Source organism: Monodelphis domestica, chromosome 1, assembly GCF_027887165.1.
Source record: "Monodelphis domestica isolate mMonDom1 chromosome 1, mMonDom1.pri, whole genome shotgun sequence".
NCBI lineage: Eukaryota > Metazoa > Chordata > Mammalia > Didelphimorphia > Didelphidae > Monodelphis > Monodelphis domestica.
Window position 1 is genome coordinate 640,525,051 of NC_077227.1, and position 19,855 is coordinate 640,544,905.

Here is a 19,855-nt window from a genome sequence, read left to right on the forward strand (position 1 = left end):
AAAAGTAATAAAATTACATGCATGGCATTCTGTTTACTCTACACAAAGGTCTGTACTTGTGTATACACTTTGTGTTAAAACAGAAACTAGCCACCTTCAGAAATTTGTTTCTGAAATCAGACTGTGTTAATTAACAGTTTTAAAATATTAAATAGTTTTTAATCTTGTAAATTTTAGGGAAAAAAATAATTTCAGAACTTCCTCAAAGTGCTAACCTTTAGTAACGGTGTTTGCCTGTTTGCTTGCCTGGTAAATTTTGCTTTTTATACTGACAGACAATACTAATGTTTAAGTTGATTTATCAACAGTATTTTTAAAAACTCAAATTTGTCTTGTGAAAAATGAGATGATTAGAGGAACAGAAAGAAAGCAACAGGTAAAGAATTCTTCAATTTACATAAATTACAAATGATTTGGTGCTAAATTTATGCACTCTGACATTTGGCTTTTTATGCAATCATTTTTTTTTCTTTAAAGCTGTTTAACACTACCTGATATTAATCATAATGTTCCATTATGTTGATTGCTTGTAATAGGAAGAAAAGGGGTGTCTTCCTGTGCAACTGACACAGCTAGGCTTTGACGGCAGGCCTCCACAAGGTCTACCCTTTTGATTCCCTTTAACTGAATTCTGTTCATCAATTGTTTTTGTTTCTTGGGAGGTGGGAGGGGAAAGGGGATTCAATGCATAGAAGGAGTAATTAAGGGTACAGTAGAAATTTCTACCATAGGGATCATTTCATGCATTTCCTTTTTTCATTTAGTCTTTGCTGTTATCTGTCCCTCATCTTCATAATTCAGCAGTGGATTTCAAGTCATTAGTGTAAAGTATATAGTGTAAAACAGAAATAAAGCCACTTAGAAAGAGGTGCCTTGGATTTTTTCAGAGTATTTGAATTTTACTTCCTTAAAAAAAAATGGCAACCATTTTGAAATTCTGAGCCAAATTTACCATATTTCCCCCAAAAATTATAGACTTCTCATAATTTTCTATTATCTAAAATTTTGGTTTCCTATACTTAGTATTAGGATGGTGGTATAAAAAGTACTTTGAACTTTCATGAAAAGGAATTAATTGGGTTTTATCATCAAACTGCCTGGTGGAATGCCAGAAAAATTAAGTTTGAATTAAAGGTTTTGTTTTGTGCTTTTGAAAAACTGGTAAAGAAGCAGGGAGAACTACAAAGCAGGAACAAAAGTCAGAGTAGGAAAGAATATGTAGAAAGAAGAAAGTTAAGAAATGTACATAAAAAAACATTTTAAAGTTTCTCATTTGTTTTATGTTCTTTCATAGTGATAAAGTGGTGAACCATTGATCCAAGTTAGCCTTGCATTTTTCTTTAAATGACAAGAGATTTTCTTAGGGCATTTGTATAGGGGGTGGGGGAAGAAGTTAGATTTACCAGCTCCTGGGATCATTTATATTTTATGACATGTAGGTTTTTTTGTTTCTTAGCTTTAAGGTTGTTTATGAAACCAGTAAAATTTTTTTATCCCCATATAGCATGTTTGTCTTCATATATTCGCATCATACTGGTTTATTTGAATTTGTCATGCTATAATTTCATATTGGACAAAAGTTTGTGAATTTGTTAGGAGAATTGCATATTGGTTTCTTCTTCAAACTATTCAGAATTTCATTGATTCAAATATTTCTTTATTTTTCTTAATTTGCTTTTCCCCAGAGGAAGAAAACAGTTTTAGGGATTACAAATAGAGGATAATAAGCTTCTATATTTACTGCTGATTATGAAATTGCATTAATCTGTAATTGCAGATTACTTTGGCCTCACTTTTTAGTCTCTGAAGAAATGTTTTGCAAATGCAGAATTTGAATGGCCAATTTTTCCTGAAAATGTATGGAATATAAAAATGAAAACAGCAAAAACATATTTTTAAATACGGTGTAGCTTGGGACAGTCTACATTGTGCTTTGGATAAAATAAAACTTTTATATGATCCCTTTGGTTGAAATACTAATGATCCTATTTTACTGTGTAATAACTAACCATTTTAAAGATGAACTCTTATTCGCAGCCAAAACTTGCAATCTGAACTCTTCTGTATGTGAATGAATTTACCTTTCAGATATTGTTATTTCTTTTCCTACTGAAATCAAATACTTAGAGGCACCACAACATTTTTGTCCCTTTTCTTCCTCTTCCCTGGCCATTCTAAATTGGTCATCTTTATTATTTTGAGTAATAACTTTTCAGGAACAGATATTTGACTATTTAGAGTGAGTAGCAGGAGGGGGAAATGGCTTATCAAGTGGTTTTTCTGCATTTTTACTTATTATTAGTCATGATTTTTATATTTAGGAAGGAATACCTGGAAGGTAAAGATTGATTGCAACATACATTTTATGTTTTATTTTGACTGTGCACAAAAGTTTATCTTTAAATAAGTAGAAATAGCTACATTAGGGGTGGGCATTAAAATAAGTAAACCTGTGGGTTGTCTTGCTGCTCCTTAAGTAACACACCAGTGAAGTTTGTGGTCACTTTCTATTGAAAGTGCCTGTGAGAATACGCCTTATACTTTGCCAAGAGCTTATAACTCATAGAAGAATGGTAGGAAGCTTGATATACTATCCAAGCTACTAAATTCATAGAAGTGTAGTTGTGTTAAAGTACTTGGGCATATGAACAGTCATTTATGCTGTGACTTCATATCTGGCTGCTACTTTCTTTTCTACAGATAGCCCATTTGACTGCCAAAGGACCTTTTATTTGGTTCTTCCTCCTGGTGTGAGCATGATCAAACAGCAGGACTTTATATATTATATAGTAAACAGTAAAAACAAGGAAAATGCATGAACAACTCAGTAATTGGGTGAATAGATTCATGTTTAATGTATGTATATTAAAATTTGGTAGTTTAATACCTTTTTGAAACTTTAGATATATGCGTGTGAATGTTTGTCTGAATGTGAATCCTGAAAGTTATTGTCAGCCTTATAACCATGTGTTCACATCCTTTTGTTCTCCAATTTTCAGTATTATGGACTACAAATTTTGGAAAATGTGATAAAGACAAGATGGAAAATTCTTCCAAGGAACCAATGTGAAGGTAGGAATGTATTTTAAATGACTGTAAATACAGAAAGTATAAGTAGTAGGTTTTTATATTAGAATCAATGAAATGGTGCAATATAATATGGCTCTTAGAATCAGGAAGGTTTGAGTTCCTATCCTGTTTCCAACATTTAATAGTTCTATGACCTTGGATAAGGCACTTAACCATCTCATCTTTAGTTACCTTATTTATAAAATGGGGATAATAATGGTTGCTCTGAGGGAAGGCCTCTTGATAGATTGTTGAATCTATAGATAGCACTTTGCAAATCTTAAAGCCAAAGGCTAGGATTTTTTTAATGTTCATTTAAGCATTGCATTAAGTGTTAGATGCGTTCTGATTGAAAATTTTTGTAGTTTCTTGGATACTTGTGGTTTGGAAGTTTTGGTTATGTAGTAAATCAGTTTAATTTCTCTTTGAGACTGAGGTGATCTTTGTGAGGAGAAAACTACTAGTTAAGCCCATGAAGCAGATTTTTAAAATCTTTCTAACTATGAATATTTCAATAACAAATCCTAGTTAATGTAAGCCTGCTAATTTCTCACTCTTTTTTTAATATTGCATACTTTTAGCAAACACAAGACAACAAGTATTAAGCATTTGCTGTATGCCAGGTACATTTTGCTAAACACTGGGGATAAAAACAAAGGCCAAAAGAAAGATCCTATCCTAAGGGAGCTGAAACGGGGTGGTGATAGTGAAGGTATTTACATGGTGGCAGAGTCCATAGAGTTAGAAGCACAACTCAGAGATGAGTGAATCATGGCTGGCCTGGTCCTTTCACCAAAACAAGAAAATCTTCCTATTAATGAATAAAATTTTATCTGTAGTTGCTCTTATAAGCATATGAGTAAATTTAACAAATAGAAGTACCACCAATAACTCTTATTTTGTCTATTTCCTGCTTTTTGGAAATTATTTGGTGACAAACACATTTAGCATTTTTTTTTACTTCCTTGGATAGACAGGGATAATTAGATTTTTGTCCCAATGTGTTTTGGGATTCTTTTTATGACTTGCTCCTACCACCTCATTTGATCTCATTTATTTGTGTAATGTAAATGGTTGATATTTATATAGTACTATAGGGTTTACCGAAAGCTTTATATATCCCTTATTTAATATATAACATTTCTGAGGTAGAGGTGGTTATTATAGGTGTTATGGGTATATGTAGATTATAGCTATTATACCTCATTTTACAGATAAGGAAATAAAGGTTTAGAGAGGTTCCCCAGTGTCACACCATACTTTGTATGTTCTCTGTAAACCTTTTATTTCGCTTATTAAATTAGACTTCTTGGGATGTGGTTTGTATTACTTTTGTGTGACCTTCATTACTAACTTATCTATGTGACTTTGGATAAGACACTTCTTGTGTCAGTTTCCTTTAAACAGAGAGTATTAGACTAGAAGATCTCTAAGATTCATTCCAGCCTTAATATAGACTTATTTGATTCATACATTTCTACTAGTTGTGAGGTTTCTGTGTATTAAAGCTGGTCATTCTCTGTGTCTCTTCTCCTCATCCCTCTCCTCAATCCAAATCTTTTCTATTAAGCCCATTTACTTTGTTTCTCTGTAGCAATCAACTGTAATTCTTGGGGGTTTGTTTTAAGTTGCCTGACTACTTAGGGAGTAGATGGATCTATTGCCTTGATTAAGACTGTAGAGATAGGCATATAAAACTCAGTGGTGCTCTCTTAGGGGCTATACCTTCTGCTGCTCCCACCTTATTGACACCACAGTCTTCTCCTGTTCTTGTCCCTCCACCCCGTAAGAACAACAACAAAAAAGATATATTGGGTTACTTCATCTTTTATTGGACTCTTGAAATCACAAACACAAGCAAAAAAAGTAGTTACTGGTAATAATTAACACTAGACACCAAAAACATAAATTTACCATTTTATTCTACTATATATAGTTAGTTTCTCACATGTATATACAGTTGTTTGTGCCAAACAGTTAAGATATCTTCTGTGTGCAGAATAATAGTTTCCGTTAACTAGGAGTAGAAGTCGATCATTGAATGGATAGCATGGAACCTGGAATCAGAAAGATACAAGTTCAAATCTAGCTCTAGACACTAGCTATATGACCTTGGGCAAGTCGTTTGCCCTGTATTTGCTTGTTTGTTCCTCAGATGTAAAGTGAGATGAAGGAAATTTTAAGCTACTCTGTATGTTTACTAAAAGAGTTCCAGATGAAGTCACAAAGAGTAGAACACAACTAAAATGGATTAATGTGAATTCTTTCCTTTGAATCCAGTGAATTGATGACTTGATACTAACAACTAGGAATGAAGGAATTATAGCTAGGAGGATTCTTGTGAGGCTTGGAAATGGGTCTGCAATTGACATGTTAAGCTTGGGTAGAGCGAGAGATTAATGGTAATCAGGTTGCAAAGGTTGTATAGGCTTGAATAACAAGTTGAGAAATTCTGTATATATCCAATAGGCATTTTAAAAAAACAAACAAGCCAATGGAGACAAAATGTCTCCAAAAAAAAACTGTTGACCATATGGCTTTTTTACTAGGTTCCTTCCACTATCTTGCCATATCCTGGTTCCTACAAATAATCATGGGGAGAACATAACAGAGGACTATATCTTTGACATGACCGATTTATTAATATGTGGTTTGATATCAGGAAGACACGAGTTCAGATCCCATCACTGATTGGATAGTGAATGACAATTCAATATCTGTTTTCTCTCCATAAAATAGTTAATTGATACCCTTACTTTGTAAACCCTCTAAATGTTAGATATCAATGAGAAGGCAGTATTTTTATTGGCCTTTAAAGAGCACTGAAGAAATCTGGCTTTGGTGACATTTCAACATAAGCAGAATCACAGAATTGTGGAGAGGAGACAGTAAGTAATCTATCTGAGACATAGATTATGTGGAAGACAATAGCAAAAATAAGGAAAACTAAGCAGTTTCCAGATTGGCTTTGTGTGTATGTCGGGGTATTTGGGTCTATAGAGCATTTATTATGCTTCATGCCAGCCTTGTGCCAAGCTCTAGGTATACAAATACAAGCAGAAAGAAAATCAGTTACTGACCTTAAGGGATCCACATTTTTCTGAAGTAAGCAACACAAAAAATGCAATTGGTAAATAACTCATAGAAGAATGGTAACAAGCATTAAGGGGTAGAGGAGGCTTCCAAATTGAAAGGGCCTGCTAGATGGAAGCATCTTCCAGGTTAAGAAGAGTACACTGAGGGATTGATGGAACTAGAGATGTTAGGTCGGGCTCTGAAGACATAGAAGTTTGGTAGGTGAAATGCAAGAATCAAACATTGTAGAGGGGCAACTAGGTAGCACAGTGGTCAGAGTGTCATAGGCCTGGAGTCCTGGAAGACATGCATCAATGATAGTGAACCTTTTAGAGGGGTGGGTGATATCCTCAGGTACACATGGAGAAAGGTAGGGGCAACTCTTGATTGCTCTCTCAGGCAAACATGCCATAGGTTTGCCAACACAGACCTAGGTTCAAATCTGGCTGTAAACATTTCCTACCTTTGTGGCCCTGGGCGAGTCATTTAACCCTGATTACTTAACCCATGTCACTCTTCAGTCTTGGCATTGACAAAAACAAAAAGTTATGGTTTTAATTTTAAAACATAATTGTGGACTTGGCATATTTTTAGATAAGAAAAGGGAGGGAGAATGGGAGTAAGAAAAGATTGGTTTTTTTTTTTTTTTTAAATTAAGGATATAGAGACCTGGAAGGAAGCAAGGGAGAACAATTGAGTCCAGAGAGGATTAAGCTTTAACAAGCAAAATGGGATGCCTTCTTATCTTGAGAGGTAAAGAGAATTGATGGTAGTGGTGAAAGCTGTTTTAACAAATAAAGAAGAATGTGGAGAGACTCAGTTTTCAGTAAAGAAGACTGCTTGATCTTCTCTGTGGGGTACAATTGGCTGGTACTCTGGGCTGGAATTCAGTCTGGAGCTTTAAGAGTAAGGTTAAATTTAGGGTAGTTGCAGTTGGGAAATGAGCTTTTAGTGATTAAGTAGTGATTGTGGGGCAAACTGGAATGTATGCCTTATTCGGCCTGTATAGCATTAATTTTTAGTGCTCAAAATCAGGTGTGTGTTTTTTTGTTTTTGTTTTTTGTGACTACATTGTTCACCAACTGGAAACAAGCAGATAGTATTAAAGTAGAAAATCATGGAATCAAATGTAGGTCTAGAGAAATAAAGGCAGAATGAGATGATTGGGAAGCTAGTGAAGTGGTTAGTGATTGTAATGAAGATTCAGAGAATAAAGAAGTAGGAGAAGGTCAGGGAGATGAGAACCAGGATTTGTTTGTTTCATAGTTCAGGTTATGGTTCCAATGTGACCATGCCCAGTAAGGGACTAAATTTGGAGATGAAGGAGGTGATTGGATTGAAAGAATTTGGTGCTTTTGAATTTACAGGGATTGAGAGAACAGGTAAAAGACAACTTACTCCATGTGTTGAAATCGGAGTCAAGAAATGTGACTTTGAAAGTGATGTGGTTTTTATTTGGTTTTTTAGGAATTAAAAAGTATTTAATGGGCAATAGAGAATTTGAGAGTGAACATAAAAATAAAGAATCTTGAAGATCCTTGTATGATTTGCTTAGTCATCGTGGATTTTGTAAGTTGACAAAGCCTGGACTTAAATTAAGGTCTTCTGATTCCAAAGCTAAGACTTAGTCACATTTATTTTTTCTAAACCATCACAATTTTCACTATTCCCAAGTCCTCATAATTTAAAGGACATTCATTAAAACTTCATAATTGATAAGATACAGTGATTAGAAAGCTAGGCTCAAGAGTCAGTAAAACAGACAGTATAAGCTCTGCTTTTGACACATCTAGCTATTTGATTCTAGGCATATTATCATAGCACATCCTTAACCTTAGTTCTCGAAATCAATTAAATTAGAAGTTCTGTAAAAAATAAAATGTTTTTCAGAAAATAATTCCTTTGAAAAAGTCTAGTCGTGGGAGATGGGAACAAAAATTAAGTGACTATTAACATTCCTGACACTGTACTAAGTGCAATGATCTCTCTACAAGGTTTCGTTTTAATTTTCATTTTGCAATTGCAAAAATTGAAACAGACAAGTTGAATCGCTTGAACTCAGATCTTGTTCAGGGCTAGTACTACCTAATGGTACCTAACTGCCACAAGGCAGGTATAGTAATTGCTTAATGTCAATTTGATGTCATATTTGAATGAGTTGGATTTTTTTGACCTGAGGTTCTCTCTTGGTAAGTTTACAGTAAAGTCTTTGGATTGAGGATGTAGTTCATTATAGTTGTATGGGATATTAAAAGATGAGAACAGATTAAGTTATGTCTTAGTCTGTTTGCAGTTGTTTGCTTTCTTTGTAAATGAGATTATATTTTGGAGGAAGTAGGAATGGATTTTTTTTTTTCTGATTTTATTCAGCAGGCACTTGTTAAATGCCTACTATGTGCTGCTACATGTTAGATGCTAAAGATTCAAAAATCAAAACCATCTTCAATCCCAAAGTATAATGTTCAATTGAGGAGACAACATACAGATTTAAGTAAATATAGAATAAAAACTTCACGGAGAATGTACTAGCAATTATAGGGATCAGAAAATGCTTCCTCTGGAATTGGGGCTTGAACATAGTATTGAAGGATATAAGGGATTATTTGAAGAAAGGAATTCAGCTAAGAGGGACTGGGGAAGGAGTGTAGGACCTGAAGCCAAGAAGACTTTGGGATCAGATTCAGCTTCAGGCACGTAATAACTTTGTGGCCCTGGACAAATCACCCCCTTTTGCCTCACTTTCCATTGTTGTGTGAGGATTAACTGAGAGAATAATTGTAAAGCACGTAGCACAGTGCCTGGCAACTTAACAAGTACTTAACATACATTAGGAACTTTGGGCTGGGAGTACAAATAAAGGCAAAAACAGAAAAGGAGACAAACGGCTATACCTATGTCATACAGCATAGATAGAAATTTCAGAAGGGCACCAGTAGTGGGTAAACAGGAAAGGCCTCTTATATTAGAGGGTATTTGACTTTGCTTTTGAAGGAAGCCAATAAATATAAGTAAAGAGGTGAGGAAGACCATTTTAGACTTGGAGGACAGTGGCATGTACTGATACATGTACTGTATTAGAATATTCAGGGGGGCAATAAATAAGCCTGGAAAGGTAGAAAGAAAGAATCCTGGTTTTGAAAAGCCATTAAAAAACAAAAAACAAATAAGAGATTTTGTATTTAATCATGCTGGTGTTAGGGACCCAGTGGAATTAAGTAGAAAATATTTAACTTAAAAAAAAAAATTAGTTGGGCAGCTGAGTAGAGGATAGATTGGAATGGGAAAGACTTGAACAAGGGGAGAACCAATCCTGACCTAGTCAGGGGATTACGTGATGAGAACTTGCACCAGTTTAAAGAGTATGTGAATGTGAAGAAGGTAGAAATGACAATGCCCAGTAGCAAATTAAATAATGGATTTGGGGATGACACCAAGGTTTGTAGGGTAATGAATCATCTCTAAGGAGGAGGTAATGATCTGGAGAATTAAAAAATAATACAACAATAGAGCATCTCCCAGGGACAGTATTGATGGTGGTTTGATTACATGGAAAATGCTCTTAAGGAAAGATGAGGACTATAGGCCCATGAATGCAGAGTCCAATGGACTAGCTCTTGGAGAACTGAGAAATAAAATTTTTGGTCATGTTTAGTTTCTCTTGGATGTTCGAGTTTGAAATGTCCATTACACAGTTGATAACATAGGATTGAAGTTAATGGGACAGCCTGGCCTAGACATCAACAGGGACATGATCAAATGGGAGTTGGGTCCTGTCATCAAAAAAAGTTGGGTCCAAGATAGAATCCTAGGATATACTGAAAGTGTAGAATGGAACAGGGAGAAGTTAATAGGAGACCCAGGAGAGAAAGTCATCTTAGGAAAACCGAGAGATGATAGAAGAGGGTGGTTCACTAGTATCAAATGCAGCAGAGGGGTTAAGGGGTAAGAACTAAAGAAAGATCATAGCCTTTGATAATTAAGAGATTATTGATAACTCTGGAAAGAGCATTTTCATTTGGGTGACTGGTGAAAGTTAGCCAGAATACAAAGGGATGGGGTGTGAGAGAAGAGAAGGTACAATTAGAAAGTGTAGGATAAGAGCCTAGGATACCATATTGCTGGAGTCATGGAAGGGCCAAGTAAAGTTTTTTAAGTATTCAGAAGACTTGGACATTTTAAAGGAAGGCAGCTAAGAAAAAACCAATAGAAAGAGATTGAGCATGAATGAAAAGGGATGGGATTATTTTATTGATGGTGCATATTGCAAGAGAAGATGGGATGGGGGTGGAATCTTGGTTCACGATTGGTGGTGGCAGTTTGGATCATCTCATCAAAGTCTGGAATAAAGGAGTAAAATAGGATTGATCTCAATGGGAGGTGACAGTGAATGGCCTTATGTATAAAGTTAGAGATGAGGTCTGTAGGCAAGATATGGAAGAAAGGAATGGTGTGGGAAGAGATTTCCAATAGCCTTTCAGGAGTGGAATAAAGAATAATTGTTAAAATTAGGATTGCTTTTTGAAATCGGGATGATCAACTGTGAAAGGCTTGACTATTCACAGCAATGCAATGATCCAGGACAATTCTGTGAAGGATGTAAGACAATACTATTCAGCTCCAGGGAAAGAACTGGAGTCAGAATGCAGATTGAAGCCTAGTATTTTTAACCTTCATTTGTGTTTTTATTTTAGGATTTTGCTTGCATCATGTATATAACTGAAATTAAATTGCTTTCCATTTCTAGGAAGGGAGAGGGAAAAGGACAAATAATTTGTCTTAAACTAGAAAGTATATGTTGAAAATTGTTATTTCATGTACTTGGGAAATAATTTTTTTTAAAGCCCTTACCTTCTGTCTTGGAATCAATACTCTATTAGTTGGAAGGCAGAAGAGCAGTAAGGGCTAGACAATGGGGATCAAGTGACTTGCCCAAGGTCACACAGCTGGGAAGTGCCTGAGGCCACATTTGAACCTAGGACCTCCCATCTCTAGGCCTGGCTCTCAATCCACTGAGCTACCCAGCTGCCCCCTGGAAAGAAAATATTTTTAAAAGAAATCTTAGTTATATGGCTTTGACTGGGGAGGTGTCTTGGTATCTTGGGATTCTATTGTAAAGAAAGTATTTGGCTAACTGATTGAGTAAGATATTGTGTAACATGTTTGATATATCTTGAAATGTAGGAATTTCAGTATATAGGATTTATTTGTGTACTTATCTGAACTTAGAAAATATAACTGAGCTTTTAGGGGCAGGGATTTGCCCTATTTTTATGTATCCCTCTTGGCTCAGTGCTTCATACATTAGTCCTGGTACTTCTGATTATATATTTGAATAAAATTAACTTTTCCAAAGCTAAGCCAGTATAATTATGACAGCAATTCACCAGTTATTCATTAGAGAACATGCTGTTGAAGTGGGCCTTGAGAATGGGAATCCAGTTAAAGACCAAAGAGAGAGACAGATGACTATACTACAAGGCAGGATTAAGTAAGTGATTACATTTTCATTTCTTGGGTTACAGAAAACTAATGTTCTTCCAGAATTTTAAAGACATTGATATAGTCTATTAGCATTTGATATGGGAATTGTCATGAACATCAATCACTGCCCTTTGTTTTTGGAAGAAGGCAATTTCAAGAGTATAAAAGATAGTCATATATCCTAGTCATAAGTAACCTAACTTTGGGGTATAGAATATTCAGCTAGATTTTTAAAATTTAGTCATGGTGTTTGAGAATCGAATACCTCAAATAATAGTTGTGGTAAATCTGAACAGTGTAAGGGGTTTTTTGTGTGGTTTTTAAACTTGGGATTTATTTAAATTTCATTTAACTTGTGCTTTTGTCATTTTCATTTCTGACACCCCCTCTTAATACCATAATTGAGAAAATGTCTATATGGGCAAGGTTGTTTTAGAACCTTGGCCAGGCATTCTTGGTAGAGAACTCTGATTATCCCAGTTACCATTCTGTTTGTGAATTTTTTATATTCATATAGATTACATAGGAAGACAAAAATAAAACTTTCTTCCAACTACAATTTGATTCTTATCTCAACTTTTATTTTGATAAAAGAATATTGTTTCTTGAAGTCAAGTAAAAAAATAATGTGAAAATTTTTAACTTCTAGCTGGAATAAGAATGGGATTATAGTCCTTCATAAAAGACCAGGGCTATATTCTTATGTTTATGTCTGCATCTTTTGTTTGTTAAAATTTAAGTTTATGTACAGATAGAGCTATAAGAAGTAAAGCAAGAGATATTGTAAATTCTTGGTGACAGAAACAAAGGCCAGTAATTTAATTAATATCTTATTTTTAAATTAGTGTTGAATATGTCTAAAAATTTCAGTTCTAGTTCAATTCTTTACTTTCTTTAAAATGCCATCACTTGTTAAATCTGATTTACTGGGCATGGAATACTGTGTATTTTAGAAACTAGCACTATTCCCATTAAATAACATTCTTCTGTGACAACACATACTGTCCTCTATGTAGTTAGTATAGAATTTTAATTTTCTGAGCCATCCTATAGAACTCAGCTTTGAAGAAGAAAGCCAACTGGAAAGAGTTGGTGGATCTGTAGAGCACCTTTTTTTTTCTCTCAGAATAAATTTAAAAATAAGTATGAATTCTAAGGCAGATAAAGGGCTAGGCAGTTGGGATTAAGTGACTTGCTCAGGGTCACACAGCCAGGAAGTATCTGAAGCCAGATTTGACCACAGGACCTCCCATCCCTATTTATTGAGCTGCATTTTTGTATAAATCTAAGAACTTTTTATTAAGAGCTAGTGCCAGGAAATTTAAGAATTATCTCACTAGTTGTCTAATTATATTAACCTGTTTTGTTTTTCATTTGGGATTTCATTAAAAGACTTTCAATAAAAAGCCATCAAAAGTGATACTAGTTAATTTTTCAATATGACACCTTTTAAAAAGTTGAGTATATGAATATTTGAATCATTAAAAGTATTGTTTATAGTGTATTATATTCTGTATAGACAGTACTTGTGTTGATACTTATTTTCCCCATTATTAAGAAATCTGGCTGATTTGATTGGTAGTCAAATCAAGGTGACCAAAATGAAACTCGTGACTTTTATTACTTCTGGAAGGCCAGATGTTATAGTCTTAAATGCTTTTGTTGAGTTTAAGACTTTAAGGAAGACAGGTAAAATACATCATTGATTTGAGAACAAACTCAATTTCAGAAGTCTTAATTTGCTAATCAAATGGCATTGAACAAATTAAGGGAAAATAAGGCAATAATTTTAAACATGACTTTGGTACAAACTGCATTAATCATATTTAATAGAATATTGAATCGTATCTATAATTAATTGGCACTACTAATAATGGTGAAACTTTTTTTAAGATTGAATTTGGATTGAGTACTTTATAAAATTGATAGGTTATCCACTTTTTAAAATATAATTAGTATTCTTTACACTTGAACTTCTTAAAATTGAAGCCATTCTTGTATATAACAATAAAATTTGTTGTAATATGTTTACTCTTGTATTTTGTTTAGTTTAAATCTATTCCTTAGTTATGGGTGCTGTCATTATTGTGAATGAACTGTTGCCCCCTTGTGGGAATGTTTCAGTAAAACCTTGTTGGAATTTATTGCTAGGAAAAGGCCATATAATTGTGGTGGAAAATAAAGTTAAGCAACATACTATAAAAATCAGTTTTATTCACAGATTTTCTAATAGTGGAAAATGCCAGCTAAGTTTAGAATATGGTAATTTCCCATTGGTATGTTCTTATGACCAGATGGCTTTAGAAAGCAGTTGTAGGTTTTCAAATAAGTTAAATTCTAGTGTTTATATATTACTGTTTGTAGGACCATTTCTTAATTTTTCTGACATAATTAATGGTTGACAATATGATGATGCATATTCAAGCCTATCTAGTCATGATTGCCCTCCTTGGGTAAGTCTTAGCTTGCTACTTTGAAATCATGTGAAACATCAATTAAAAAAAAAAGATAGCCTTTTTTAAAAAAAAAAGAAATTTAATCTTACCAAAAGTACTTGGAATTTTGTAAAAGACCATCCAGCACATTGTAATCTTATTCATTTCTGCTCATAAGACCAGCTCTATTCTGTATCCTAGTGTGAGAAAAATGGGCATTTTTTTCATTAAATGTCTTTTCTAGTGTTCGTATTGTGTGGACTCTCAATTACAAAACATTTATGGATAGGAATATTTTGATGAACACTCACCCTTGATGTAGAAAAGGTGACTATTTTTATACCTCAGATACTTGCCCAGAATAATAATTTTACATATATAAAATGTATACGAATTACAAAGAAAGTCAGTGGTGTTGAAATAATTCCCTAGGTCATGAACTTCTACCATGATTGAAGTATATATTGGACATGAAAATAGTAAAACACTCTTGGCAAATATTTCCTTTGTGCCTTATTTTATTATTGATAAATGAGAGGACCTAGTTAATATTTTTAATTCTTTTTAGCTATCTTTTGGAGATGTCTTATTAAAGTTAATAAACATGAAAGAATCTTTTGTCTTCTTTATGCCTTTCAGTGAGCTGTGACTAAAAGATGTCTGCTCTAGAATCATTTTTGAAAGTCTTTCCTATTTTCCTTTTCACACTTTGAACTAGGAATTTTTTGGTGTGTTTAGATTATTCTCAAAGATTCAGACCTGGGGAAAATAGGTATATAAATTGTTTTTGAGGTAATGTCATATCATTCATATGTTTTGCTTTGATCTTTATTCTAACATGTTAATTTGTTTCCTGAGTCAGCATATATGTGTATGTGTTATTAGTTGGTAGCTTCTCATTTGGAGTATAGGATTTGCTTGTGAGGTTTCTTTAAGCCTCTAAACTAGTTTCATACCTATGAAACATGTTTTCCAGTTTTTCCACCTGCTATCTTTGTACCAAAAAGTATTTTTAAAATTTAAAAGTAAATGCTAATTTTAATTTAGAAGACTCTTTAACCTATATCTTTGTATGGTTTTGCTTCCTCACCTAAGTAATAATTGTTGCTACATGAGCTATGTTAATTTTTCTGGAATTCAATCTTTCAAAATGCTTATCATTACCATTGTAATACAAAATGACCACATGTATATCCCATGAAATCTTCTTTATTGTTCTTAGGTTCTTTATAAAGATCAGTGCCTTTATTTATCTTACCAAGGAGAAGCTAAGCTATATGTGATTCTAAAATTAGATAGAACTTCATTCTGTCCTCCAATTTTGTCACAAAACTCAATTTTGACTTGGTTCAATTTTTGTATTTAAAGAGTATATTTACTTGTTGGTCTCTGAACAACTGTTATTACTCATAGGTCATCTAAATTTTAATCACATAAATATTTCATACCTTTTCCTACCACCTTGCCATCATCCATGACATAATCTTAACATTGCTATTAGTTACTATGGGTAAATCTTAAGAGGAAAGTATTCAGGATAAATGACAAATTAAATTTTTTGCTTGTGTTTACAACTAAGTAAATGCAAAAAAAAAATAGTGATCCTTTTATAGGTGGTAATTTGGGCCATCTCATGTTTGTAATTATCATTCCTTAGGACCTTTCAATATATTGATATATACTGTTACTTTTTGGCATAAGAGTTGTTAATACATATTAAAAGACCATGTCATTAAAGTATAGCATTGTTTTTTCAGGAATCAAAAAATACGTTGTTGGCCTTATCATAAAGACTTCATCTGACCCAACATGTGTAGAGGTAAGATTTCTTTTTAGCATGAAAAAGGACTAGTTCAATCAACTAGCACTGGCTCTTGAGTCAAAGAATGTGGATTTGGATCCCACCTGATGCTTACACATTTCACATTAATTAGAAAATTGTCTGAGTCAGATGGACGGGGGGTGGGGGGTGGGGGGGGTCTCCTACCCAGCTCTAGCTCTATAGGCCTAATTAATCTAGACTTGAGTATAGTAATATACTCTTGGCTTTCCTATTCTCTTTCTTTGCCCCCTGAAAACATGTAATAAACTTTGATAGCAACAATAGGGAAAGTCTTTGATCAGAGCTTATTTTGACCTTTTTTATGAGCTAACCCTACCTTTTCCCCCTACTTCTTTCCCTAGAAAGAAAAGGTATATATTGGAAAATTGAATATGATTCTCGTTCAGGTAAGCTTTCTACTTTATATAGCTTATGACTTATGAAATTTATAAAATCAGTACTTAAATATAAATAAATGAAGATGAATCAAAAAAAAAGATGCAACTATATGTACTATCATGCAAAACATTTCCATCTTAAAACCAAAATACTGAAACAAATCCAGATAAACAATTGAAAAATTGTATGCTTTATGAGGAATCCCTTGTTTATTTGGATGTATGTTTTGATTTTATAAGCTTATTCACTTACAAAAATGAATAATATGGAAATAGGTTTTGTGTGAAAATACATGTATAACCCAGATTGAATTGCTTACCAGCTTTGGTGGGTAGGTGGGGCATTTGGACACATATAGCTTTGGAAATTATATGTGGAAATAAAAAAAAATTATGTGCTTTCATTTATATTCTGACTCCAACAATTCTCTCTCTGGAAGTGAATAGCATTCTTTGTCCAAAGTCTTTCAGAATTGTCCTGGATCATAGTATTGCTGATAATAGCTAAGTCTATCACAGTCAATTATTCCGCAATATTGCTGTTACTGTGTGCAGTGTTTTCCTGGTTCTGTTAAGTTTCATTTCTTGCCTGAAAATGAAAATATAGTAATGCTTAGAGATCTAGTACTTAGAAAATGTATTGGCCCTTTGGGATCAATTTTCAGTCATCTATGGAGAGTCTAGATATCAAATGTGAAGTTTAGGACCTTGGGAAAGTACCATTCTATAAGGGACAGCAGCTTTTTATTCCTAGTGCTGTCCTTTTAATGTTTGTTCAAAGAAAGATAGCTTATCCTTACTTTTTTAAAGGAATGTGATTGTGATTGGTTGTCAAGCTTCTCTGTTAAGCAAAGAATATGAATAGATAGTACTGACAAGACATTACCTTGAAAAACATTTGCTTGATCATGTGGGTTCGATGGGGATGTAAATTCTAAAACAATTACTATTACAAATAATAATATGGAAATAGGTTTTTATCAATGATACATGTAAAACCTAGTGGAATTGCTTGTTGGCTATGGGGGAAGGGGGAACACGGATTATGTAACCATGGAAAACATTCTAAATTAAATAAATTTTAAAAAGAGTTTGCCTTGCTTATTAGTATTCTAAGATAGCTGGTGGTCAGCCTAAGGTTTGCTCCCTCTTTTTAGGCCTTTTTTTCTCAATTTTTAAAAAAGCATTTTTCTGTGGCTACCTGATTCATGTTCTCCCCCCTTCTAGAGCTGACAACCAATTCCACGGGTTATACATGTATAACTATATATATATACTCACAACTTATTTCCATATTACTCATTTTTTTAATAGAGTGATATTTTAAAACCAAAACCCCAAATCATATGCCCTTATGAACAAGTGATAAATCATGTTTTTCTTCACTTCTTCCACTTTCTCATAAGTCCCCTCAGAATTGCCCTGGATCAATCCATTGCTCTTAGTAGGAAAGTCTATTACATTTGATCATAATGTTTCAGTTACTGTGTACAGTGCTCGTTTCACTCTGCATCAATTCATGGAGATCTTTCCAGTTTTACATGGAAATCAAGCAGTTCATCCTTATAGCACAACAGTATTTCATCATTTTCTATACCACAGTTTGTGAAGCAATTCCTCTGTTGAAGGACATCCTCATTTTTCTAATTTTTTGCCACCTCAAAGAGCACAGTTACAAATATTTTTTATCTCTTTGGTTTACAAATTTAGTAGTGACATTGCTGGCATATTTCCACATTGCCTTTCAGAATGGTTGGATCAATTCACAACTTAACAGAATGCATTGTGTCCCAGTTTTGGCTCATCCCCTCCAACATTTATTTTTCTTTATTGTCATATTGGCCAGTCTGCTAGATATAAGGTGGGACCTCACCGTTGTTTTGATTTGCATTTCTCTAATCAGGAAGGATTTAGAACATTTACATGTGCTTATTGATAGTTTTGATTTCTTTATCTGAAAACTCTTCTTGTCAATTGAGAAATTAGAGATTGTCAGAGAATTTTGCCATAAAAATTTTTTCCCAGTTTGTTGCTCTCCTAATTTTGGTTGCATTGGTTTTGTTTGTATAAACCTTTTTAATATCAAAATTATTCATTTTATACCTTATAATTTTCTGTCTCTTGCTTGGTCTTAAATTCTTCCCTTTCCCATAGATCTGACTGTAATTTCCCTCGTTTAAGTCTTTTACCCATTTTGAATTTATTTTGGCATAGAGTGTGAAATGTTGATCTAAATCTAATTTTTCCCTTACTGTTTTCTAATTTTCCTATCAGTTTTTGTTGAAGTATAGAAACTTTACTATAAATGACCCAAAAGTAATTTTGTGTCTTGTTCATTTAGATCTTAAAACAAGAATGGCCAAAACACTGGCCAACCTTCATCAGTGATATTGTAGGAGCAAGTAGGACCAGTGAAAGTCTCTGCCAGAATAATATGGTGATCCTTAAACTATTAAGTGAGGAAGTATTTGATTTTTCTAGTGGACAGATAACTCAAGTTAAGGCAAAGCATTTGAAAGACAGGTGAGTGTTTATAATTTTGTAATAGAATTTTTTAAAAAGTTGTTATTCTCCAAAATGGGTATTGGCATACTTGAGAAATACCAGCTTTTGAGGCTGAAATTGAGCTTTGTTCTTTTGAATAAAGGGACTTGGGAACCTTTGTGGTTAGGATGAGGTAGGAAAGAAAGAAAACCACCTGCATATAATGAAGTAAATAAGAAAAATAATCCTAAATCAAACCACCCTTGAATCAGTTTAAAGTGAATAAGTTTTTATAGTTGTAAATTCAGGGGAGGAGGAAGATACCAGTTGCTTTTTAGGCTTGCTTATGTGCCTAGATAATGAATTAGTTGGAAATTATTGTTTTTCTTCCATGAATTGGAAAGCGGGTAAATTTCAAAGGTAGGGTAATCGTGCTGGCCCCCTGTTGTCTCTCCCTTTCCCCCCAGAAAAAATAATTCTTCTTTTAATAGAACCATGTTCATGAAAAACTTTATCTTACAAGATGTCTATACTATTTTATCGAGTAATATAAAATTATATTGGGGAAAATAGGTGGATTTTTGCTGTTTATGTCTTTTAAGTATTTGGACATTAAGGAGTTTTTAAATACTCTTCTGAATTAAAAAAGTATTGACTGAAGTTTTTCGGATGGAATCCTGGCAAAATTCCAGTGAGGGTAATTTATGTATCACTTTTAAGAGATCAGCTCAATGGTGTTATTGTTTACTATTCTTAACATGAGAATTAATAGTTGGGAGGGGAGCAAAATAAAAGCTTGATTTTCTATATCTTTAATTGTTTTATGACTATAATACAGGGTGCCTTGGTCATGGAATGGTTCATGGTGTAGAATTTAAACTTACATTCTTAATTTCATATTTAAAAAAGAATAGGAAAAAATTAAAATTACTACTTGTGTTTTCTGTAGATGAAGTTATGATTCTAAAATTTTTGATTACTTTTTTTATAGCATGTGCAACGAATTCTCACAGATATTTCAGCTGTGTCAGTTTGTGATGGTGAGTATTTTTATTTTCAACTTTTAAAATATGAAAATACTTATTTAGAAG

At 33.6% G+C, this 19,855-nt stretch overlaps 1 protein-coding gene across 1 annotated transcript in view; it reads left to right on the forward strand.

Moving 5' to 3' along the window:
- Positions 1–19,855, forward strand: part of XPO1 (exportin 1) — a 55,194-nt gene that overhangs the window by 12,323 nt on the left and 23,016 nt on the right. Inside the window, exons 4-8 of the mRNA XM_001374994.4 lie at positions 3,000–3,072; positions 15,818–15,879; positions 16,245–16,289; positions 18,622–18,803; positions 19,756–19,804. Of these exons, the coding sequence (XP_001375031.1) occupies positions 3,000–3,072; positions 15,818–15,879; positions 16,245–16,289; positions 18,622–18,803; positions 19,756–19,804 (411 nt within the window). The remainder of the gene's footprint in view (positions 1–2,999; positions 3,073–15,817; positions 15,880–16,244; positions 16,290–18,621; positions 18,804–19,755; positions 19,805–19,855) is intronic.